The sequence below is a fragment of the Falco cherrug genome, chromosome 10, assembly GCF_023634085.1.
Source record: "Falco cherrug isolate bFalChe1 chromosome 10, bFalChe1.pri, whole genome shotgun sequence".
Classification (NCBI taxonomy): Eukaryota; Metazoa; Chordata; class Aves; order Falconiformes; family Falconidae; genus Falco; species Falco cherrug.
In genome coordinates, this window is record NC_073706.1 from 7203224 (window position 1) to 7228841 (window position 25618).

Below are 25618 nucleotides of genomic sequence, written 5' to 3' on the forward strand. Positions count from 1 at the left end.
TTGCAAGCCTGATGAATACAGCACTGCCAAAGCCCTAGGGGGCTGAGATGTTTGCCAGGTTAATTAGCGATTATACTAGTAATGTGTTAAATTCATAGAGAAGAACAAAAGGAATATGTGAAAGCAGAGCAACATATGGCCAATCTGAGTTCAATAAACCACTTGGGTGCTTGCCAATGTGCAGAGGGTTGCTGCTTATCACAACCAGTATCCATGCCTCCACTTGTGGGCTCTAAATGAAGTATTTTTAGACTGTTCATATTTGTCAGAGCTGACTCATCTAAGCTGTAGGTAGTATTTGCATTTTGCCTTTAGGATAACAACAACTCCAATACTGAAAACTTTGGTTTTCTGAGGGGCTACTCTGTAACTGTCATAGCGTAGAAAAAGCAGCAGCATCTATTCAGCTGTGCCAGGGGAACCCCATGGAAACCGGTGGAGTTTTGTAAAACTCCTAAAGCTGGAGTACTGTAGCGATGAGTCAGACTATCTCCTAAGGAAAGCTCCTTCTCAGTTTTCCAGTGATTCTGAAATGTTTCTGGAGGCATTTAAAACCTGAAATAGAACATAAACTGCAGAGGGAGGAAAAGTAAGAATGATCCTCCACACTCATTACCGAGAATACAAGACACACTCTGTGGAGTGTCCCATGACAGACATGCTGGCCAATGACCGTAACCATGTTAAGTACCCAGTTGCTATACATTTTTCCATCAAGCGCAATGGGTCTACGGCAGTTTACAGCACTTCCCAAAGCTTCAGTGGAACTGTTACCCTGTTAGCTTTCCTCTTCTTTTATTTGGAACCATACCCCTGGAGTTTATTTGGATTGTAAATATAAAGCGATCTTATTAAAATTTGAAATTGTGAGCTGAAAAAGGGAAACACTACTCTCATAGCCCTGAAGCCTCAGAAACATGGGATGGTATTTTTAAGAGCTACTTTAAGACTTCTGTGGTATTTGATTCATAAGCAAAATCAGTAACTGCTCTGAAAGCTTTATAAATACTGAAAGTGCACCAAGAGGTTTTTTAGCTATATGCTGGACTGTTGCTAAAAAAGCATCAACTCAAAAAATGGATGGCAACGCTTGACTTGTTTCCTCATCTTGTCCTAAGCAGTACTCCAGTATAACTGGGAGTAACCTCACTTCCCAGTGGTGCCATGCCCAGTTCTCATCTGGCATGCAAGTCAGGACACCATCTCCCAACTATACCTCTGAAATTAAGGGACTTAGAACAGCTGGGTTTCTACTCCAGAAACACACAGGAAAATCCAACCCATCCAAGTTTGTGCAAACTGATCAGGTATGTTTGGAATCTCCTGAGGTTAACAGATCCTCTCTATTACAAGCTCAATACAGTTTCAAGGTTTTGCAATCAATTTAGCGCAGTGCTGAAAAGAAGCATGGCAAGCATATCATTTACACATACTGGCACCAACACACGTCCCCCACTGTACACTACTCACGTGCCTAAATTCCACTACGGCTAAGAGTGGCTAGGAAGATGGAATTGCACTCATGCAAGTCAGCTGCTGAAGTTAAGTTCAATAACAGCCTTATAAATAAATGAATGTGGCATTTCTGAAGATACTAGGATTAGTTTATGCTTTTTTTCCTGCAAACACATTATATCTCTTGAATTATTAGATGCTATCTGATATCCAAAGGCCAAGAGAAAGATTATTGTTTGCAGCCTTAGTGTTACTCTCAGCTGCATGTAGCAGAAAACCACTAAGTACATCTCAGCACAGTTATCAGTGACTCCCTTAGGCAGGAATACCTGAAAAAAAGAACAGGTCACAGCCAAGATGCATTGTTCAGGGGAATCTCCAGGAATGATACAAAAAGTGTGCAAATCATGACTGGATTGTACTGATTGAGTGGCACTCAGCTGAGTTGCCCGGGACTGTACCCACAAGTGACTGTTGGAAAGGTATCAGCAGAGTTATTTTCTGTGGGGAAGGATGGAACATCAGCAGAAATAATGCTTTTGTCAGCGACCAGGATACCTATAGGTATCTCACTTTGGGCTCAGTTACCCACTGACAACATTAGGTCAGGTCCTCACTACTGGAGTGTCAGGTGAGTCTCAGGTGGCTGTCAAGCAAACTGAGGGCAATGAGCAGGACAGATCACAGAGCATGCAGGAAAACAGACATTTTAAAATAAAAAGGAATAGCAGGAAATCCCAGATAAGACCTCACACTAAGCACAATATTAGAGAATCCACAATAGGCTCATATAGATCAGCCTGAAAGAACCTAAGTTTCTTACCTGGTGCTTCTTGTTGCACGGAAAATAGGAAATGCTGTATCAAGCCTCCAAAAATCAGAGCTTAAAGGTTTCAATTTAAATCCAGCAGGATCAACTGGGGGTGTGTAGGGTGTCTGTGTGTGTGTGAAGAAGAAAGCAACCAAATCTCCAAGAATCAAGAATTTTTTTACAGCTCAAATATCCCCAGCCTGTGTTACCACACCGCCTTCCGTCAGACAGAAAGACAATGCACCATTTCCACACCCTGTACCCAAGGAATGCTGCCTGCAAACTCCCATTACAGAGACCGGGGAGGGAAGGGATATGAATGAATAATCTATCTCTCAGAACTTTTTTTCCTCCCACAGTTGATCACTTCAATCATAAACAGCTGAGGCAGAAAAGTCTCATGTCAACTAATGTGTCTCCCTGTGTGCCATGCAGGACATTTTCCTGCAACAGCTCCACTGCTACCGTACCTGACCTCTGATCTGATTCACCCACAGGGTCTCTCTTCTACTGCCTCATATATGTCATTCTTCAGAATTATTTTGTAATACCTAGACTAAGTGAAAAAGAGGTTTTCCAGCCAATAAAGCCCTATACTTTATTACATGCACCAGGACTCCTGATGCACAAAATTTCATTTGTGTCTGTTACCCTGACAAACAAGAAACTTCTAAATTCAACCCTGAGACTTGGACAGTTCTGCTGGATTTAAACATCACCTGATAAGCATTTGCTCGTATACAAAAGAGGATACGGGTTGTGCCACCAACAGCCCTGAGCTTGTGGGAGTTAAGGTATTTTTTCTTGTTCCTTTTGCTGATTTGCAACAGCTGTTATGAGTTACTGTACAATAGATTGAGCTGTCACTATACAGCCTGTGTATGGCATAAATAGAAATCAATGATTAATTTTAATAAATCAGCCTTTTCAATTAAGCTGCATCAAAGCACATCTGATCTGATCTCACAATGCCAGCCCCAGAAAATCCAGTCTGTTCTTTTAATTGGTATGAAAGGGCCTTTTCAATTCAAATGCCACTTACTTGCCAAGAAAGCACTTGGGAACAGTACTTAATTTTCTCCTCCTGTCTTTGATAAGGTTCACTTTCTTGCTCATCATCATTTGGTACAGCTTCTCTCCTTTCTCTGCAATCATGACGTATGCATCCCTCTCCATTCCCAGTTTCAAACCTGGAATGCAAAGTGAAAATTCCTTCAGGTCCTTAACATCAAATAAAGTCTTTGCTTAAAGTCAAAAGCTGAGGCCAAACAGAAAAAATGGTCGAAACACAAAAATTAACTGACTTATTTTCCAAGTAAGGGGGAAATTGGGTCATTTATTTATATGAATAAAAAAGGTGAGTTTAGCGCCACTGAGATGCTTGCAGCATTTCTTCTCCATTTTAAAAAGTAGCTTTAAACTTATGATTACATCACATCACACAAAGTAGAACGGTTTACAGAACATGGAGAAGTTCCAAAGAAAGATGCACATGGGTCGGGGCAATCCCAAGAACAAATACAGGCTGGGTGGAGAATGGATTGAGACCAGCCCTGTGGAGAAGTGCTTGGGGGTGTTGGGTGGGTGGGGCTGGGAGCAACTGGTCTAGTGGAAGGTGTCCCTGCCCATGGCCAGGGGTGGAACGAGGTGATCTTTAAGGTCCCTTCCAACCCAAACCAGTCTACCTGTTTCTATACCTTCTGAAACTGGTTTCCTGTTGCAATCTCACTTTTGACCCTGAAATAACTGCCAGTGTAGATCTGTTCAAGGCAGCTAAATGCTTGACAGAGCAGATGACTTTTTGAGCGTTATATTACTTGAAGTCAAAAACACAAACCTGCTTAAATTAAATTCATATCCTTAATTAAATCAAAACTAGACCGGAACACTATTTTCTCATCTTTTCTTAATTAGCCTATTTACTAATATCCCTAGACTAAAAATACAGTTTGACAATCATATTATCCAGTCAATGAAATAAATACTGAATGATTTAAGGAATGACAGATAATAGGATATAGAGAAAATTTCACATCCACTTTGTACGAGTTTCCACATAGTTTATGTTAACTTGAAAACTGCTACAGTCAGGAGGATGATTCTCTGAAAACAATAGGTGTCTATGTTACAACTATAGCCATAATTGGCATTTTCTGGCACTCCGCCTTTTAGATCTGCAAATTGCTTTAGGAGGGCAGCACATGAGAAAAGCAGTTTTGCTGCTGTAGATGTTTTGTCTCTTCTAGCCCGAACAAATTTTTTTTGGTTTCTGGCTATGTTATTCTAGAACTTGCAAATTAGGCAACTCTGGAGTCCAAAACAGAGGCACAGATTTTAGACATCTCTAAGATTAGCTTGAAAACAGGCAGCCTGAATTGGTCCTTTACTTATGTGCCTGCTGTTTGCAGAGATTGACATCAGACAGCGATCGGTATAAGGCTAGAAAATGAAAACTGTACATTCTTTGAGAAAAGCAGGTCACCCTAACTGGACGTAAATCCTGTTGCTCTATGGTAAGATACTGAAATGAACTAATAGTCTTCTGCGTCATCAGAGCTGCTTTCTAGCTTTTTGAAAATGTTTAATGCATTTGTTTTGGAGGCTTGAAACGCATGTTCCAGAAATTAAGACTTGCACAACATTTTGTCTTTCAAATACAGTATTTCTTTTGTGTCCAATATCTGGCTAAAGGTTTTTGCTCCCCAAACCCCTGCTGTTATTCCTCCATCCTCTTCTTCCCCCAATACTGTGATCCAATTCAATGCGAATGCTGACACGTGTAGCTGAGGCTAATTTGCAATGTGAACTCGTGATAGAAAACAGCCTGTGTAATCGTATACGTGTTCCCTGCTGGTCTTGCATCACTGAATTCCCCAGGCTCCAATGCAAATGACAGACTGGAATGCACATTCTACCCAACTCATCGTACAGAATTGGGAATCTCACCAATTTCTAATCCAAACACTGATATCTCTGTGACTTTGCAAGTACTCTGATCCAAAGGAGATTTTCCAATACAGCCTGGAATGTCTGCCAGAATATCTATGCTTATCCTGAGTGTCTGTCATCAGCAGCCACATCATAAAAATATATATGACAAAAAGCATCAGAGAAAACGCCACTCTTACTAGCCAATGCTGCATGGATAACTTTGACTAACTTTCTATTAAGTAATAGTTCTTTTCCCTTCCTAATATTTATTTCAGTCACCTCCCCATATTCTCAAGCTCCCTGTTTCTACGTGGTCTGTTTCTCTAGTCCTGTCTTTTTACTTCTTACTGAACCTTTTCTCTCCTCACACATTTTACCCGATGCACAGAAAATTCTGCAGAGCACTAGTGACCTCACAAAGTGAAAACTGACTATGAAATGGAGACTCACAGGACCTTTCAGAGATACAATTTAGCACTCTGAGGGAAATAGTAAGACGCAAGAAATGTATTTTATTTAAAAAGTATCATGTGGAAGATCAGGATCCTTACAGTACAGTGGGATGTAGAACTGACCACTAAGCAAAAATCAAAACTGATTCTCTCCATTGCCTTCAAGTAGTTCTCTTGAATTTACACCATGCCCAATCTACATCTTGAAGGTAGTATCCTTGCTATTATCAAAAGCTGTATTGAGGTTTATAGAAGATGACGTATGTTAGAAATGTTTTATATTCTATGGTAATAAGAAATGCAATGTGCATTGTGGTTAGCAGATTAGATGCAAAGTTTTATAACATAAAAACTAAGGTTTGGTTTTGAAAGGACATTAAAGGATTTAGATTCTCTGCTTTCATTAGACTTCAGTGATAGATCTATAACTTTCTTAAAATACTTTAAAACTCTAAAGCATTGCAAGTACACGTTCTGAAAACATACTACTAAAAAAGGGTTTCAGTCTGACCTCTTTCAAAATTAGCATAGATGAGCAATTATGGAGTTTGTTTTTTTTTACTTTAATGGAGTTGCATGTGCAGAGAGGGAAACCATTTCTAAAAGTCAGGCGCAGAATGTTTTGAAATAAGTGTCATTTTCTCTGGCGATGAGCTATTATTGTTCCCATTAAGCAAACAGGGAAGGAGGTTCACTTGTGAATGATAGTTCTGACTTTTAAAGGAACTCAGAACTTTTATCACCCATCCTGAATCATGGCTTTGTGAACTTGCTTCTATTGTACACACTGTTTCAAGATAAGCTCAGGTTTTGTTTCATTCCACAAGCAAAGATAAAAGTGACAAGTATCTGCAAACATTTGTCACAGTTCTCAGTCTAAGCGTAATATTTCTACAGTTTTTCCTCCATGAACTGTTCTGTTTATTTCAAGATCATGGAGGCCTAGTTTGTGAGAACGAGTTTTTGCCACTGCCTCTGGAAGAAGGCTGCAAGCTGGATTTTCTTCTTTCCTTTTACTGATAAATATAATTTTATCATACTTACAAATAAAAGACGAACAAATGAAATCAATTAAATGTAATTTTTTCACAGTAATTCAATGCATCAAAGAAACTGGCTCCGGTAAATAAAACCATTTGTTAAACATACTGACATAAGTCCATAAAAACCCCAAGGTACACATTCAGAAATATTTGTTTTCAACCACTTGATTTTCTTTGTCATTATTTTAATTCTGTCCATGGATGAAAAACTGCAACCTTTTCTTTTTCTCTCAGATACTTATACATGCATATACATTTCTCCTTGGTACACAAGTTCATTTGTTGCATTAGAAAATACATTATCCACTTACTCTCTCTCTGCTCCCTTTCCTTGATTATAGCATCCAGCCATTTCTGTTTGTCCTCTGCAGTCTTGGCCATACAGACAAACCATTTGTTTTTGGCTGTGTTGTGTATCTTCCAGCCATTTGTCACAGTGTAGCCGTTGCTGTGGTAATCCGCTGTAAAAACCCAAAGCACAATGCACACAGTGAACAGAAGGCCTGCTACTTTAATCAAATCAGTGTGGGACACCTTAATTAAAATTTTCTTTGAAGAGCTTGATTTCTGGAGGTGTTCCTCATGCATCCGTTTTATTGACTGTCCATGTGACTGGCTGTTACTTACCACTCTTGAAGAACTAATATTAATAGAAGTATCCATGGCTAGGTTGTTCAAACTGTCTGAATGTTTCCGTCATAAGAGAGACATTTTGTAATTTCACCTCAAGAAGAAGAACTAAAATTTTTGAAATACAATGACAACAGTGACAAAAATCTCTGAAGTTTGTTCAGGTTATTGTTCTGAACTTTCTGTGGACATGCTAACTTTTTGCACTGTAATGACTTTTATCCACAAGACATGGGAACAAGTGTCAACTGTTTAAACGACATAGTATTACTTCCTGACTTCTTGCAATAGGAGCAGGGGCTGGTGTGGCCTTTGTGGATGAAAGCAGAAACCCATCCAGCCTTCCTGCCTGTGTCAGAACACAAGAATCACAACACAACTGCCATTGCCATATTTCATTCATGGTCACATTCCATTCTACTGATTTGATGCTAAGACTAACATTTGGTAGTATTCTAAATGAGAAGAAGATCCAGAATTTCTGTTATTATAGCTGTATTGGCTTAAGATGTAAGAAAAGAAAGAATGAAAAGAAGATAAAATATCTTTTACTAAATTAAATTGGATTAGGAGAGAAAATAGACAAGCTTCTGGGTACACAAACTCTTCATAAGGTCATTTCAGAATGAAGGACTAGTACCTGAAAGCATGTCCAGTCTTTCAACTACAGAAGTTGGTCTAATAACGAAGGCATCAGAAGTTACACAGCTTGCTTTGGATTTCATTAGAGGAGATGGACAAGACTGTTGCACCAACTTCCAACACAAGGACTTGCTGTGTTGTTAAAAGACAGTATTTGGTCTCTTACCTGTTCCATCTTCCACATTCTCTACCTCCATGACTTCTGTATTTATTCGGCCTCTGAAGATATAAAGGGACCCATTGATTGACTTGGTCCGTTTAGATGGTTTTTTCCCAGTAACTCTGCAATTAGGATTAAGACTGTTAGCAACACATAAGCAAATACAGTAACATACACATGTATAAATCAATCTGAGATATGACTACTAAGAAAGGATTCCTTTATATTGTTCTGTGGTATTTGACCACATCTCTAATATAAATAACTGGAATACTCAATCAGCTCACAAAGATAAGCTTACAACAGTGTCAGTACAGCAATAAAGGGCTTATTTTGCAAGACGATGTGAAGACGGGGATGCCTTCAAGATTCACATTCTTGATGACTGATTGAAATACCAGTACAACTGAACTGCACATGGCTTTGGGATGAATACTGCAATACGACCTGACACAACGTTACATTTGCCCCCTTTGTTTGCCTAAAGCTTTGGTAAATGTGGTATGTGTACAAAGTTTCAAATATGAAATGAAACATGCAAAGAGGCTAGTGTCACATGGTCTGTCATATGTGTATTAACTGTCGTTGTATGTGGCATTTCTGAAAGTGCTGCTGTGGTGATTCTGCACCAAAATTTACATTCCTATCTGTAAGCTTTATAATGTCTCTGTTGAAGTGTCTCATGAAAAATTTCAGGAAAGCACTTTTCATTGATAGTTATGTTCTGATTTTTATGTCTAGAATAGGTTTAAAACTATCCAACTGACACCTGCTGAGCTTTAATATCTAAGAACAACCCTGCTATGCGAACCAAAACACAACTGGTCAAATGATCATCATTTGAGATGGCAGGCGTCCAAACTCTGCGCAGTGAAGGGACTGCTGTGGCAATTTGCCAGGAGCTCATAAGACTCAAAGAATATTGCAATAAAAAACAGCTAGGGAGAAAAATTCTGTCAAAGTGAAATATCTATGATAAACTGAGGTGAGAGGAGAATGACCATATTTTTCTGAACAACTTTTCCTTTTACAACTAGCTTTAGTGACAAACATACATTTAGCGATGACCAGATATTTACATCCAATCAGGCTGACAGTGACTGAGATCTTGGAGCTATTAGATCATTTCCTACAGACGACTGCTGGAGTCAAAAGAAAAGCTGTCCTGGCAGCTTTAGTGAAACCCTTTAAATACTCAGCCCATTTCCCCACATGAAACATTGTTCCTGACATCAGAATTCAATTTAAACAGAAGTCCATGATTCTGCTAAAAACACAAAAAAATACTCTGCCCTGAAAATCTATGTCATCAGTTTGTCTGACTTCCCTAAGCTTCTGCAAAAGATCATAGAATCATTTAGGTTGGAAAGGACCTTTAGGACCATAAGTGGAAGGCGTTCCTGCCCACGGATGTGGGGTTAGAACTAGATGATCTTTAGGGTCCCTTCCAACCCAAACCATTCTATGATTCTATGACCATCGAGTCCAACCGTTAACCCAGCACTGCCAAGTCCACCACTAAACCATGTCCCTAAGTGCCACATCTACATGTTTTCTGAATAGCTCCAGGGATGGCCCCCTGGGCAGCCTGTTCCAATGCCTGATAGCCCCCCTTTCTGTGAAGAAACTTTTCCTAATATCCAGACTAAACCTCCCCTGGTACAACTTGAAGCTGTTTCCTCTTGCCCTATCACTTGTTACCTGGCAGAAGAGATTGACTCCCACCTGTCAACCTCCTTTCAGGCAGCTGTAGGGAACAATAAAGTTTCCCCTGAGCCTCCTCCTCTCCAGACTAAACACCCTCAGTTCCCCCAGCCGGTCCCCATCAGCCTGGTGCCCCTGTCCCTTCCCAAGTTCCATTGCCCGTCTCTGGACACGCTCCAGCCCCTCAATGTCAGTCTTGTCATGAGGGGCCCAAAACTGAACACAGGATTCACAGTGTGGCCTCACCAGTGCTGAGCCCAGGGGGACAATCGCTGCCCTGGTCCTGCTGGCCACACCGTTTCAGACACAAGAGAGAATGCTGTTGGCCTCTTGGCCCAAATGATGGAGGTTGGCTCGGTGAGCACTGCCGCCAGCTCCCTCCGTGCCCTCGGGTGGATCCCATCCGGCCCCAGAGACCCGTGTGTGTCTGAGTGGTGTAGCAGGTCGCTGACCATTTCCCCTTGGGTTATGGGGGCTTCATTCTGCTCCTCGTCTCTGCCTTTCAGCTCAGGGGCCAAGTACCTGGAGAACAACCGGTCTTGCTATTAAAGACTGAGGCAAAGGAGGCATTAAGTACTGTAGCCTTTTCCTCATCCTTTGTGGCAATGTTTCCCCTTGCATTCATCAAGGATGGAGATTGTCCTTAGCCCTCCTTTTGCTGCTCATGCATTTATAGAAACATTTGTTATTGTCTTTTACGGCAGTAGCCAGATTAAGTTCTGTCTGGGCTTTGGCCCTTCTAATTTTCTCCCTGCATAACCTCACAACATCCTTGTAGTCCTCCAGAGTTGCCTGCCCCTTCTTCATAAACTCTCCTTTTCTCCTGAGTTGCAGCCAAAGCTCTCTGTTCATCCAGGCCAGTTGTCTTCCCCACCAGCTCATCTTTCAGCATGGGGACAGCCTGCTCCTGTGCTTTTAAGGCTTCATTCTTGAATAATGTCCAGCCTTCCTGGACACCTTGCCCCTTCAGGACTGCCTCCCCAAGGGACTCTCTGTCTACCAGTCTCCTAAAGATGAGATCGCAGTCTTAAAAATCTAAAACCACAGATCCAATTCTGATTCTAAACACATCTTAAACTGGTCTCAACAATACTACTCCTAATTTATGCTGTTGTGAAAAGATATGATGCCCAAATTCAAATGGCTGCATTGTTGACTATTTATCAAAGACTGAGACTTGAATTCTTAATGCATTTTTCAATCAAGAAAAACTCCAGTGACTTCTACAAGCTAAGCACAGCATAAGTGAGATCAGAACAGAGTCATTCAATTACAAATCAGGAACAGACACAGACAGTTTTTTGGCTTCCCCCCCCCCCCAAAAAAAAATAATCCATGTCCCACTAACATGTCAGTTGTTTGTTAAGCAGCTGGCCAAATGATTACACCAGCACAACTGGATAGACATTAATTTCCATCCTGAACTAATTATAAATAGCAGCTAGATAGGAGAAATATCCAAAATTAAAGTCACTCGGTGATCCCTAAATAGATTTTTTACATTAGGCAATTCCCAGCAGAATTAAGAAAATACTCTGCTTTTTAATGGAAGTCAGATTCTGGACATCTCATCAGTTCAAGCTACATTATTAGACAAAGGTAAACAGTATCAGTCCTTTGGGAAAATCAAACTGTTACAGCAGTCTCCTCCAAAATCAAGCCAAACAGAGTAGCTCAGTAAGGTCTCCTCTACAAAAAACCTGATTTGCTTAAAAGGCAGTAGAACATCATGTTTTCTAAATCTCTGTATTCCGGGAAAAATGCCTGGACAGCATGGGAGGGGCTAGGCTAACCTGAACTACAAACAGGACTAGAAAAACAGTTTCCAAGAACTCTGAAGAAGTAAAAGATTAGATATCAAACCGATTATTTATTTTTTTAAACAGAACACTTTTCTGTTAGAAGACGCACAAACTTCTGAACTCTCTTTCGTATGGAAATTTGGATTCTGACAAATTTGGTAAAGTGTCAAAATGTTTCACCTTTCTTGCTTCATTTCAGCAGACTCAGAATGCTTCAGTTAGATAATATTAAAAGCCGTATAAGACTGAATTGGGTAATTTTTTTTTAATTTACTTGAAATGTTTATATTACATTTGGAACTAGATGATCTTTAAGGTCCCTTTCAACCCAAACCATTTTATGATTCTAATAATTTTTAATGTCATTTCACCTAATAGTTTGCATATATTTTTTATAGTTTCAGCATTATTTACACAAAAACTCTGAACATTACTGAAATCGTTTCTCCCCAGCTTAATGGTTCCAAAATTTCCATTGAACAAAAAAATGGAATATAAACCCAAATTTTGAGATAAGAGAATTTTCTTTGGAGAGAACACTCTGGTTTTTGAGAATTTCCAATTGGGTTGGCCACTCTACTTGGCCATCACCAGTAAAGAAGTAGAACTTGAAAAAGGGGGAGGATATTACAGGAAAGAAAGGAGGAGGTGAATCTGAGTGTAGAGAATGCATTGCAAATTCAGAAAAGACCAAGACATGAGAATGAGACTGGAGCTGTGAAGGTTAAAAGCTTATGAGCTGAAATACAGTATAACTGGTGCAGAAGAAAACTGCCCTTCACTCTGCCAATGCTATTTTAATGACAGACAGTAGGTGTTAATAATGCTTAAGTTTTGTAAGGTGGAACGATGCAAAAATTATTACTAGGATAAGAAAGTAAGACAACACACAGAGCACATGGGCTTCAAATGCTGAACAGCAACTTCCTAATCTTCATATCTTCCTCACTCCTCTGTGCCCTGCATCTATTTAATGTTTTCTTAGTCTTCCACTTTCCCCTTTCTTGGCTTTGTATCATTTTTCACATCACCCTTTTCTGCTTGGAATAACTCACAATGAAAGTTGGCAAGGACTCCTTCTTCACATCACTCCTGGAGACCTATCTGCTCTGGGAAGCTTTCCAGCTTTAAGAACTCATCTGTGTTTTTTCTACACTTCTGTCTTTGGATTGCGCCCTTTTCAGGGTGGGGACGTCGTTACTGCCTGGCATATTTACCCTAACATATAGTGACTTCTTTCTCATATAGTCTCAACAGCAATAGTCAAGAACAGAGAAAAGTCACACCTGTGACTCAGCCCTACAGAGTAACAGGGAATACAGTGAGTGATTAGTAGGTGATCATACTTTCTACTTACAAAACTTCTGAATGGTCCCATTATAAAACTGTAAACACAGAGGGACTCACCTGGATTTCCTCTTGCAATAGACCAGTAGGTTATCAAATAGAAAGAACATTCTCTCCTGAATGTTTCCTGCTGAGATTTTTAACAAAGTCCCTTGGAGCAAGAGCTGTGTGCAGATATCTGTCAGATTTGACCCCTGAAACACAGAAAAGAGACAGCATTCATTTTTAACACTTTTTGTGTGCACACAACGAAGGATTTTTACTGAAACACTGTTATTTTATCTGCATGTCATTAAACTGCAAAATAACTGATGCACTCATAAGGAGAAAGTCCTGAATTTCTTAATGTGGCTGAACACATGATGTTGTCACTGGATTACAAATATTTTTTTTTGGAGTCCTCACACACGACAATAAATCTTCCCTATTAATCTCCAGGAGATTTTTTCTTAAAGAAATCTTTCACTCTTAAAGCAGCTGTATTGTGAGTCTCTCAAGACCATTAGCTCTCCTTTCATACCCTGAGCTATCGTTGCAAATATCACAAGTGATGGCTTCAGGAATACTTTATAGAAGAATAATGGTATTTCCCTAACATTGGAGCTCCGATACTGACACACGTTGCTATTAACCATCTTTGCAAAATCAACTCAGTGGTGATACATCTCCCCAATTTTTTCCTTAGAAGTATATGCAGGTACTTTCCTTTCTAGAGTTGTAATAAACACATGCAAGTTAGAAACATAGCCGTGAAAATCAGAAACTAAGTCCTGGACACTGTGCCAGCTGCTATGTGCAAGCTGTTATATACACTAGACAGCCACAGAGATAACTGAGCTTGGTGCTCAAGACACTTTAGCCTGTGATGCCCAGAAGCTGAAAACAACAGCTAAAACCACAGTGAAAACCACTGTAAAACATTAACTCTCCAAACTGTTACTCAGATTATTCCCAGGAAAAGGCAATCATGCAGCCCTTTAAATGAGGTCCTTTAGGACCAAAGCAGTTGGGCCCAACTGAAGAACAACTATAGGACTGTCCCAGGTTGCTCTCAGGGCAGGCTTACTCCAAGGGTCCCCTCATTCTGAATGCACACAGCTGGGAATCTGCTTCACCACTGTTCTACTGACCAAACAAGACGGTTTGGCTAAACCTTAGCCACTAGCCTTAAATTGCTTGATCTAGTATTACTTCAAAGGTACAAGGGCATCCTATCAATAAGGGTCCCTTTTCAGGAAAACACCCTGAGGCCTTGGAAACTTTTACCACCCAATTCTGGATCACTTACTAGTTTTTGCATTTCCCTCTGAATTGGGAAGAACAGCAACTTAGGGTATCAGTAACTCCCTTCCATGATCAGCATGCAGCTAAGGAAGTAAATTAGATTGTATGACCCACTGCCATAAGTCTTACGGGAAAAGAGAACTGACTTTGGATCGCAAGACATTCATAACAAAACTGCTTGATTTCCAGAGGTCCATTAATCCTATATTCACAAATAATAGAAAAATTTTGTAATATACAACTCATCCCACTAAAAGAAACTGAAGACATCAATCTCTGTGCACAGATGTGAAAGCCAGCTCCATCTAGAAAGTCACCCCAGAAAGATCTGTCTGAATGATTTTAGACATTGCAAGAGTTTATTGTTTGAGGTTGGGGTTTTTTTGAGGAATGTGCAGTCTGCTGTCATCAAGCTATTCAGGTGAAATCACTCAATTGAAATCAGCCTTTCTAAATACAATGCAGTCACCCCAAAGGTGTGAATAAAGCTTTGATTACATCGTTTTCTAAATCGAACCTTGACAGCTGTGCTGTCCATGTCTTGCTTTTAATTAACAGGGAAGCAGCTATTCTTTAAAGGCTGCCAAGTACGCAACACTAGTTTGTGTGTTCCACATATGCATTTTTATACATTCAGGATACAATGATGTAGGAACTAGCTACATGCAATAGGTCCATCTGCTGTCCTGGTATGTTTTTATTTTCTTAATCATTCTATAGAAATAGTTAATACTAAAATATTAGTTAAAATGTCCAGAAAATGAGCACTTGTTATTTTGAAAATGAACTGTTACTATCTCCAGGAGAAATCACTGTATCTCAGAATTATGATCCCAATGGCCTACTAGCACATACACAAATAGGAACAGAAAGCAACTGACTGTACAACATAAAAGCATGCTCCTCACATGGTTTGCCCATGCAGAAATCAAGGCTTCAGAGTACCTCAACATCAAGTACTTAATTTTCTGAAAGATACCCAAAGACAGCAAAAACAATGACTACAGTGACATAAGTAATTGGAGTCAGTCTTTTACCGACACAGAATCACTGGGTAAAATTATCTGACCTATTTTGTGCAGGAAGTAAAGCAAATGACTGCAATGCTTGCTTCTCACCTTAACATCTAAGAATCTTTATTTTTCCATCAGACACATGGTGATGGTATCTAAACATTGTTGATGCATTTCCTGTTTGCTGTTGACCTAGCTACTTCCCATTTATAACCATTTGAGAGGTTTTTCAATAGTCAGAAACAGAGCAAGAAGATTTATTTGATGTTTTCAGAGACAACATAGAATTTCTCACCTTTCCAAGTGGGACCAAGCTGCAGGGGAGGATGGGGGGGGCGGGGAACAAAAAAGAAAATAAAAAGAAAACATCATAGCTGGTGGAATTGCAAATTACAGCCAATTATAATATGATTGATCTGCCTAAGCATTAACACATATCTTAACAACTCATGCTGTTCTGTGATGGGGGTTTTGCTTCCCTGTGCATTTCAGACTGGGAGAATTTGGGGATATGTAGCAATTGTTCAGTAAAAATAACAAGGACTCATGAGGAGAAGCTGTCCCCACATAAAAACCAATATATAATAGAAACAGCATATTAACTTGTTCTTCCCTAAGCAAACAAAAACACTGTATACAAAAGTTGGTTTTATGCAACCTCTACTTTTCTTTCCCGCTCTTTTTTAACTAATCTTTGTTTCCCAGAAGGATTAACCAGAATCAAGTTGACCTGCCTGAGACTAATCCATAGCATACATCTACAAGGACTCTGTGCATTCCAAAAGAATGAATCTGAGCAGAGTTCATTTTGATGAACAGACCTCTGATTAAGCTGCGGGTTTGGCCTACTTTAACACTTCCCCTCATTATAATCTGTCTCAGAAAGAGACTGACAGGATGATGCCAGCACATACTCAGCATATGACAGTGATAGTGACAGTTGTATTAGAGAGGGAGATGCAGATCGGTGGGCAGAGACATTGAAGAAAAAAATGTTGAAGTGAGGAAACTGCTCTAAAAAAAATAACTCCTGCTCTTACTAAAGTTACAGGTGACTCTCAAGAGCAAGAAAAAACTCTGCAGAAGCAAAATTATATTATATATATGTTATAAATATTGAGGATGGCACTGATGGCAAGAGGATGAAGATCAGACCAGGGATAGTCCACTGGGACAGTTGAATGGAAGTGCTAAGTCATAGAAACCAGTGAAACTGCTGGTGTGTTTAAACAGAAACATTAGACAAGGTGGAGCCTGTTCCAAATTATGTGAACTTAACGCCAAACTTCATGCTGGGCTGCCTGCACACTACAGATTCAGGCCACATCCCTTATAATCATAAAACACTTGGTCATAAGTAAGCAAGTTGATCTTCACTTCTTTTTGACAATTCAAATGTCTTGAATTAAAACAGTTGAAAGCTGCAGGCCTTGTTGAATTACTATGTATGTACAGTATATAACCATATATACAGGGCACATATATACAGTGTTTCAGAATCCATATCCATGCTAATAGAAAAGGGAAATTTTCTAATTTGTAGGACAGAATGCCATGAGATAAACTAAAAATAGGCATAAATTTACCTTATGGACTTCCTCCTCCAGCCAGCTCTGTGGCTTATAGCACTGCATTGTTAAGCTACAAAATTATTTAATTCAGCAACTACAGCTTTCCATGGATAGAAGTTAGGAGCCCTTCTCTAGGAATAAACTATGAAATACATCTGAAAGAACTAAAATCAGCTATTTACAAACATAGCACTTTGCTTTAGAGTCATAATTTACAAGACCCCTAGCACTGTAAGATAGGAAACTGTGAATCAGTTTCAAACTTCTTTACGTGTACAGAAGAAAAAGATGTTATCATGTTGAGCACTGGCCTGTATCTGTGATGTATAAAGCTAGTTTTTCTCCTGTGAAACTGCCACTAGAGTAATTTGGAAATGTTCCACAGCTTACTGGGAGGGAAAAACACTTCTTCCTTTTCAAAATTTTGAGCAGAGTGACCTAGGTGACTTTGTTACAAAACAGTGTATATAAACAAATCTGAAAATGTTTTCAGCTCCAGAATGTTGCTGTAGATAAGTTAAACACTTCAAAAATCATTGCTTGGATATCCCTTCATTTATGGCATCAGGGACGCTTTAATAGTCATGCTTCAGGCTCCAGAGTTCAAACCATGCCTCTTGCCTAGATGACCCACGAGTTGCATTGAACCTGAAATGTTTTAACTGCTTCTAGAAGCCTTGCTATACAGAACATTACATGACTTAGCTGAGCTTGCTATCCAAAAATTACACAGCTGGATATCTGGGTTGTTCTCACATCTTTAACTGATGCCAAGAACATCCTTCAGGGAAAAAATGAGCAAAGTTTAAAACATACAGGAAAGATAAAAAACAACCCAAAAGAGTCATGGAGAGCACCCAAAAGTTCGAACATGAGGAAGTTTACATGACCTCTAACAAAATGTCCTCAGCTGGCAATGATCAGCCTCGACATTTTCAATGTCAGTCTCACTGAACGCCAACGCCAATCCCTCCATGAGACCACTTAACACCACTGACTCCCTATGGTGCACCTCCCAGAGGCTTTGAACTCCAGTGATTTAAGGGCCTCAGTTAAAGTTATCACAAGATAAGCTGCAAACCCTTGGCACACTAGCCTGACTAGCCAGTATTTCTACTGAGTGGCTCTTTTTCAAGACTTCCCCCAAGCTTCACGTTCCAGTTTTCTCCCTTTCGTATCCTCTCTCCCTTCCACAGTAAATGCTTCTACCTACAGAGATCCACCTACCGATAAACATCACTAGAAACACATCCATGAGCAACTTAACTGGAGCAAACACAAATATACCGGTTGCTTTCTAATCTAATGCTTGTTAATCTAACTTTTATCTTCTCTACAGGAAATCTGTATGAAGCTGAATGTGTAACTTTCAAAGTTCTCAGAGAAACTAAAGGCTTGTAGGAATGGGAAGAGAAACTTCTGCTATTTCGACCAGTCTTTATTTCATCTTCTAGACCTGTCTTTCAAATGAGATCTGCCTATTTGAAATTTGAAGTCCATTCTAACGCTATCACTTTTCTTCCATAATTTGTTTGTTCTGCTACAATTTAGCAGCAGCCTGCACGCCCGAAATAAACACTAAATTCTAAACTCATCAGAGTGATGCCTCCCACACCTTCAAGAGCATTTACATATCACGTAAGAAACAAAAAGCCTTGTACATGGTGTAAGTCACCAAACTTCAGCCCATTAAACTGCGCAGTGAACTGTCTCCAGGGAGCTTGCTGGTCCGACATCATACCTCCCATCCTTCAATGTGGGACTGCAACTGTTCGAGGGCCTCCAGTTTCTCCATCTGTCTCTTGGTCTCGTTGATATTTGTGCAGACTGTCTTCATGGCCTGCAACGCATTCTGGACAGCTGGGTGATCAGGATGCTTAGAGGGAGTCCTCTTAGCTAATTCCTTTAAAAAACAGAAAAGAAAACATGGAATGTAAACTTAGAAGTGGCTCATGGAAAGGCACAAGCCTTAGTGTGCAATCCCACAGGAAAATGCCAGAACCACTGCAAAATTAAGGAGAAGTTGTGGGCATGTTACTGTAGATGCTGTTCTCTGCTCCTCATCTGTGCAGGGCTGCTGTTTTATATGAATGCTGCTAAATAAATGAAGCAATTACTCATGTTAAATATGTCAAATGAAGAGAACTCAAAAGAAATATGTTTTGCTGTGTCACATGTTTGTTTCCAGTGTCTAGTGTTCCCAGGCCAAATAAAAGATTACATAAAAAAAACACTGTCTACTTCAAAGACATGCTATAGACTGTTGACCTGCCATGGTCTAGATGCTATACCAGCCCCAGTGACGTGTATCCAGTATTTCAGTGACACTAGATTAGGCCTCTTCAATTGGATACAAATGCTGCCCATAGCAGGTCTTGTCAGGAACCACTAGAGCTACGGAAGTGGGGTTCTCCATGAACTATGGCCTTACGGGAATAGCGCTAGGCTGTATACCCCTCCCACAGTACTTATGGAAATGATCAGATGCAGGTTAATCACAACCCACATGCAAGTTCAGGACCCAGCTTGATTAGCTGTACAACCAGCAGAGAAGTACAACCAAAGCACAACTCAGATTTACCTAGGAGCGGAACAGCCCTCAGGAGAAGCCTGTCTTTTCCCGCTGACCAAAGGGGTTCCAGTGAGACACCGCTGCTAACCCCAACACCCCCGCATGGTCTGTAGTGTGAGGAGAGGCGAGGGGCTGCCCCACGCCAGTTCCAGCCGGTTTCACAACAGACCCACGGCAGGGCCCGGCCGAGCCCAGCGGGGAAGCCAGCGGCACCTCTGTGAAAATGTGTGTAAGAAAGGGCAAAAAGCAGCAAGGCAGAGAGGAAAAACCTGAGAAACAACCCTGTGAGCACCAAAGCCTGAGAGGAAGGCAGGGAGGAGGCGCTGGCACCAGCGCAGAGATCTCCCGGCAGCCCCTGGAGAGGCTGGGCTGGAGCAGGTGCCTCCATGCAGCCTGGGGAGGACCATGACGGAGCAGGTATCTACACAGGTATCTAACGGCAGCAGCGGGATAGTGTCTGAAAAGAACCATGACAGGTGAAGAGTCCATGCAGGAGCTCTCCTGACAGGAACTGCAGCCCATATAGGACCCACACAGGACCAGGTTTGTCCTAAAGAACAGCAGCCCATAGAGAGCTCACGCTGGAGCACAGAAAAGCATGAGGATGAAGGAGCAGCAGAGAGAAAATGTTACCTACTGACGGCAACCTTCCATTCCCCATACCTCCTGCACTGCTCAGGGCGGGGTGAAAAGTAGAGGAGTTGGGAATGCAGGAGTGACGTTGAGCCTGGGGAAAAGAGTAGGGGCTAAGGGGAAAGTTATTTTGTTTCTCTGAGTCAAGTCTGTTAGGTCTGTAACAGTAATCACTAGGTGATGTCCCTGTCTTTTATCTCAATCCAGAAGAATTTTTTTCATCTAATTTTCTCTCCCATGCTGTTGAATAGCAAGAGAGAGTGTGGCTGGGTGGGCAGCCAGCAGCCAGCCAAGGCCAACCCACCACATGCAGATAAATGCCTGCACCTCTGTGCATGAGAAGTCTGCGTGTCCAGAAATTGCAGGGAAATTCACTGGCCACAGCTGTCCCATGTTTTTGTATTATGAAGTGTAATAATCATTTTAAGGAGGAGGACATTCATTTACACAAGAGTAACTCGTCCAGTGGCAAGTCGCTTGCAGAACCAAGACTTTCTGGCACTCAGTTCAGTGTTTTAACCTCCAAGACAGAGCCATGGCAAGTGGAGAGGGCTCCCCAAAAGGCAAAGTGGGAAAAAGTGCTGGATTAGGAAAGAGACAGGCCAACAGAGCAGCAGGAGTTTAGCAGGGACTCTTCCCCAGGTTATGTTTAGGAGGTTGGGGCACATGTTTTGACTGGAGAGATTAACAGAGACGAACAATATCTCTGCTCTGAAGGAGCTCCTAAGAGTCTCTGCTTCACTTGATTGAATGCACAGTGGCCCAGTCAAATGTTGCCCAAAGAAAAACAGCAGTAGGAAAGCTTGCAACCTGACAATATTAACCAGTTTGGCAACAGGGGTAACCACTGTCAACTAACGATTAATTATTTTTTAGACCAACAGTATTTTATAGTCAGCCACAATTGGATAAAAATACATTAAAGAAACCTTAACTAAGGCTGGTAATTTCATCTTGATACATAATATAGTGTTTAAGACCCACATTTTTAGATTGCCTGGAATATTTAATTTTCTCACTATGTTCTGTTTTGCCTCAACATGTTATTTGGTTGTTTTAAAGTCCTGTGTCTAAATGGCAAACTGCTGCTGAATTGCATAATTTTGCTTGAGACACAAGAATGAGTTTGAATACAGGCAGAGAGACTACACAGCACTGTGGTCTGAACGTTGCTAAATTGCTTCAATCCATAGTTCCTACAGCTAAGGCAAAGACAGCCTGTTACTGTTGTTGTTCGTCCATAATAAGCGATTACAACCCCCAAACGCCCGCCATGGGCTCCAGCTAGGTTTAATCTGTGGTCTGATTTGTCTTTTGATACTCCACATCAGCAAGTTAACCTCGGCAAGCATCTCTTCACCACACAAAATTTTGCCACATTGGCATTAATTTAAAGATCTTTGTGCCATGCTGTCTTGCTTGGCACTGACATACTCTGATTTCAGGTATGATACTGAGTATTACTGGGGTTTGCCTTGTTTGAGCTGATAGCACAACTTGTAATACAAGCACTGCTCCTAAACTGACTGATGTCCCCACACAACCTCTACATAAAATTAACTGGCACTTTTAGGGTCAAGTTACATGCTGTATCAGAGAGTGGAGGGACGTGGGCTGAAATTCTGCTGAAGGTTACTTATAGTGACCGTAATAGCTACCAATCCAGCCATTTTGCTAATCCAGACACTCTGAACTGCTAAATCAAGGAACTTTCTCTGTCCTAGGGTCAATTCATAGACCTGCTCTACAAACCTTTAGACAAAAGTCACCTTTAGCATATGACAGGTTTGTGCATAACTAGCTGTACTTTTCTACTAGCAGGTGCAACTTAGAATAAATAGACTGCAAGGTGCTCAGATACCCGTAAAATTAGAAGGCGTATTTGAAAGAAGGAATCTAGAGATAAAAGTAGTACAGATTTGTTTCTGCCTTTGCACAGACCCTCTCAGTGCTTCCTCACGCTGGCTGGAGCAAGACTTAATTCACTAGCACTACTAAACTGTCTTGAGACCTAGTGTTACAGAAATGTAAAGTATTTGAATTATTTATTAACTCCTTGGTTTTGCAGAACCTTTTAAAGTGAAATCTGCATCTTGAAATGAAACTACTTGGCCACTGAGGCTCCTTTAAGTAATGCAAGAGACAGGTCTCATAAGAATCTAAATATGGCAATGGGAAGTGCTCTCATTCCCACATAGACATATCCTGGAGACATAAAGGCCCAAATGAATGGATGGGAATGTTGATGTTTGTCTGATGAAATGTAACTATTCAGTTCTTTGCACAGATTTGGTATTTTGAGAATTTACTCATAGCTACAATTACTCTTTTCAGAAAATTATAAATGGAGAATGACAATGGCTCTTGTCAGATGGATGACAGAGGAGATGGGTAATGCGCTGACAGCTGGGAATCCCATTAAGAGAGAGGAGTTAATCTTAAACTCTTGGTTGATTTACAGAGCGAGTGACACAGGCATAGGAAAAAGAGGCTGGCTGCTACAAACGTCAGTTGATATCACAAATGAAATTCCCTATGGAAGTTTCTACTCTACTTTTACTGAAGATACAGCCAAGGAAAGTAAGTGTTTGAAAATGCAGGAAGAGGTGTTGCCCTTTGGTGACACTAGCCTCTGCTCCATGCTTCTAAAACAGAGTGCAGAATTTTTGCTACCTGACTCATTAAAAACCAATGAGGTCCTGCAGCTCAAGTGTCACCCAGACTGCTTTGGAAACAGATGTATATACACTAGCACTGGTTAAACATCCTTTTCTGAATAGCATCAAACCACAGAGAAAGAACTCTCCATTCACAGCAGTCCTCTGCTGCAATAACCACTCCTGCTAGCTGCCTGTATTTCTGCCCAAGGAGCAGGACAGGAGGCTAGAAAAGGCAGGGAAGGTGCCAGCTGAGGCAGTCACTTGCCTCAAGAGCATAAGCAGTGTAGAGAGTCAGAAAACTTGTCCCACCACTGCCTGGTGTTAAGCCATTTGAGGAAGAGCCATGCTGCTCTGACACTGCCATTCCCCAAAAGAGCAGAGCCTAGCACTTCTGAAATACAGTAAGGGAGCTCTGGGTACTTATTTATTTTAGTGACAGATTTATGATGTGTAAACTCTGACAGCATTTGACAACATTTTGAAAGGCAGCCGAGAGACAGACCAGATGGCAAACCTTGGGTACGACTGCCTTGTCCTCCATGAAGCTCATATATATTGTTATCTGGGATTACTATCTTACTGCAACTTGTGCCCTAACAGGGCCAGGAAAGGAGGTTGTTGCCACTTGCAGAAAACTATTCCTTGCAAAGAGTTTCTTAAAATAATTCATAAAATACATTACTTGCTAGTCACAGACTTGTTAACCCTTCAGACTAACCAGCAGTGGAGAACAGAAAAGCTGGTATTTTTCACAACCTCCATCATCTTCACCATCATCCTCTGACTTTTCTCTCCTCTTGGGGGGGTGGGGGGGCACAGCAGTGACAGTTGCAAAGGTATTCCATTTCATAAACTGCAGGGGGAAAAAAAGTTCTCTCTGTTCTTTAAAGGACTAAGACAGAAATGTGTCTTTTTTTGTCCTCTAGGCACAGAATTTTCCTTTTATTTCATGCCTCTTTAATAGCTGCAAAGATTGAGTTTGTGTCACTTTTAACGCCTACACACAGAACACAACACATTTTACAAAGGGAGTAACAGAGCATTCCAAGACATCTACATCCAGCTGTAGTGTCCTCCTGAACCGCATACAGAAAGGAAGGATAGGACAGCTACATCTGATCTACTCAGAAACGCCAGTTTTTGATTATGCAAAGGATTTCCAGCTTCAGTATTTCAATCTCAGATGCAGCTTTAAATAGCTTAAGGCTGAAAGAGATCTAAACATGACAGAATCTAAATATAAGCACTAAATCACATAAGACGACAGATATATCAGCTGCTCATACATTTGTCTATTTGCTAATTGTGCTTAACCCCCCCCCCAAAAAAAAAACCCAAACCCAACAAACCAAAAAAAGTCTTGGAGGAGAGAACTCAGCAAAGAGAACATTACGCAGGAAGGTGTAAAGAGGTGGCAGGAGTGATGATGAGTGAACAGTACAGGCAGGCAAACTAGAGTGTTTTTAAATGTAAGCACGATTTTAGTATTTCCTAGAAAAAAGGATGTTGTTCTGCTTAACTGATCTTTTTTAAAAAAGAAGTCTCTGCCATCCTTCCCCATGTCCTCCCTTGCCACACAAAAATGATTGATTTTGTACTTATAAACTGGCAACTGAACACGTGTTTTGCAGCTGAAATTTACAAGTCTCTATATTTAACAAATTTCTTCCTCCTATCTTTATACTCCTGAGGACACTCAGACATGGCTTAACATGGATTTTGTGCAATGAATGTTAACATTGTGCACTGACTGGTGCAAATCTTGCAGTGCTTGCCAGGCTGTCTTGCTTTTCACTACAAACTGGTGCATACACAAAGCAGTTTCAGACACATCCGCTGGTTACCTACTGAACATCTCAGGCTTACAGAGATAACAAAGACAATGTATTTCTTTGCTTATCAGTTCAAAAAGCGTGTTAATAAACATTTCGGCTCCAAAATGTGCTTTTTTGGTAAAAAAAAAAACCCACTCAAAAAACCCAAAACACCTTTTTGCAAATATTAATGTTTCCAAGAGTTTTATATCTGTATTTTACAGTTTTTAATATTTACTTGTATTAAAAATTATCTTTCCTTTAAACTAACCAGAAAGTAAATGTTACACCAGGCTCTATCTGCCTACCTGCCAATCATAGCAGGGTTTTTTTATTCTGTATATTTTTAAAATTTGTAATTTATGTCAATGTTTCTGCAGGGTAAAGACTAGACAAGCAATGATGGATCAGTAATATATTCAAAAAAATGTATTCAATGTGCCATGAAACCTACAACATATGCTAAATTAGAATTTAATAAAAACATGTTTCTAGTTTTATAAATACTACCAGTTCTTTGTGATTATATATAAAAAGTGTGGAAGAGAGTAGTATGATTTATAAATTGGCAGTGGTCCTTACAACTCTGTAGGGTATATATAATTTCTAATGTTGTGCTACGTAGAGCTGGATTTCAGCCAGGATGTCATGAATTTAAGAGCAACACCACGTTCCTTGGGAGGAAAAAGAAAGGGAAAAAAACTCACCACAATAAAAAACCCCAAAGATTAAATATATTCAATTACAGTCAGTTAGAATGTTCTGTTCTTAAACAGCTCTAAGCGGAATGGAGAAGGAGAAGAGGGTGACAGTGAGTCTTTCTTCACCCTGTTCTGTACCCACACCACTGGCTTCCCACCTTTGCCTTTCAAAGTCCAGGCACTGCATTTATTAAGGCCTGTGTGCGCCTTGCTGTTGGGCTTTCCCTTTCAAGGGGATTCTGAATCTGGTCACTCAGCTTTTTGCATCCAGGTTTTTCTTCCCCTCCTAGGGCCAATGAGTCTTCCATCAGATGAAGCAATACACAATTACTGCCCTAAATTGTCCGTGGAGTTTGTGTACATTATGAGATATTTTTAAAGGATCAGAGGTGG

General features: G+C 40.5%; 1 protein-coding gene across 2 annotated transcripts in view; it reads right to left on the minus strand.

Annotated features, from left to right (window-relative positions):
- Nucleotides 1–25618, minus strand: part of PREX1 (phosphatidylinositol-3,4,5-trisphosphate dependent Rac exchange factor 1) — a 165191-nt gene that overhangs the window by 53815 nt on the left and 85758 nt on the right. For both annotated transcript variants that reach the window (XM_055721668.1, XM_055721667.1), the window contains exons 6-10: nucleotides 18587–18748; nucleotides 13038–13171; nucleotides 8131–8246; nucleotides 7004–7153; nucleotides 3309–3456 (exon numbers count right to left, since the gene is read on the minus strand). In XM_055721668.1, coding sequence (XP_055577643.1) covers nucleotides 3309–3456; nucleotides 7004–7153; nucleotides 8131–8246; nucleotides 13038–13171; nucleotides 18587–18748 — 710 coding nt within the window. The remainder of the gene's footprint in view (nucleotides 1–3308; nucleotides 3457–7003; nucleotides 7154–8130; nucleotides 8247–13037; nucleotides 13172–18586; nucleotides 18749–25618) is intronic.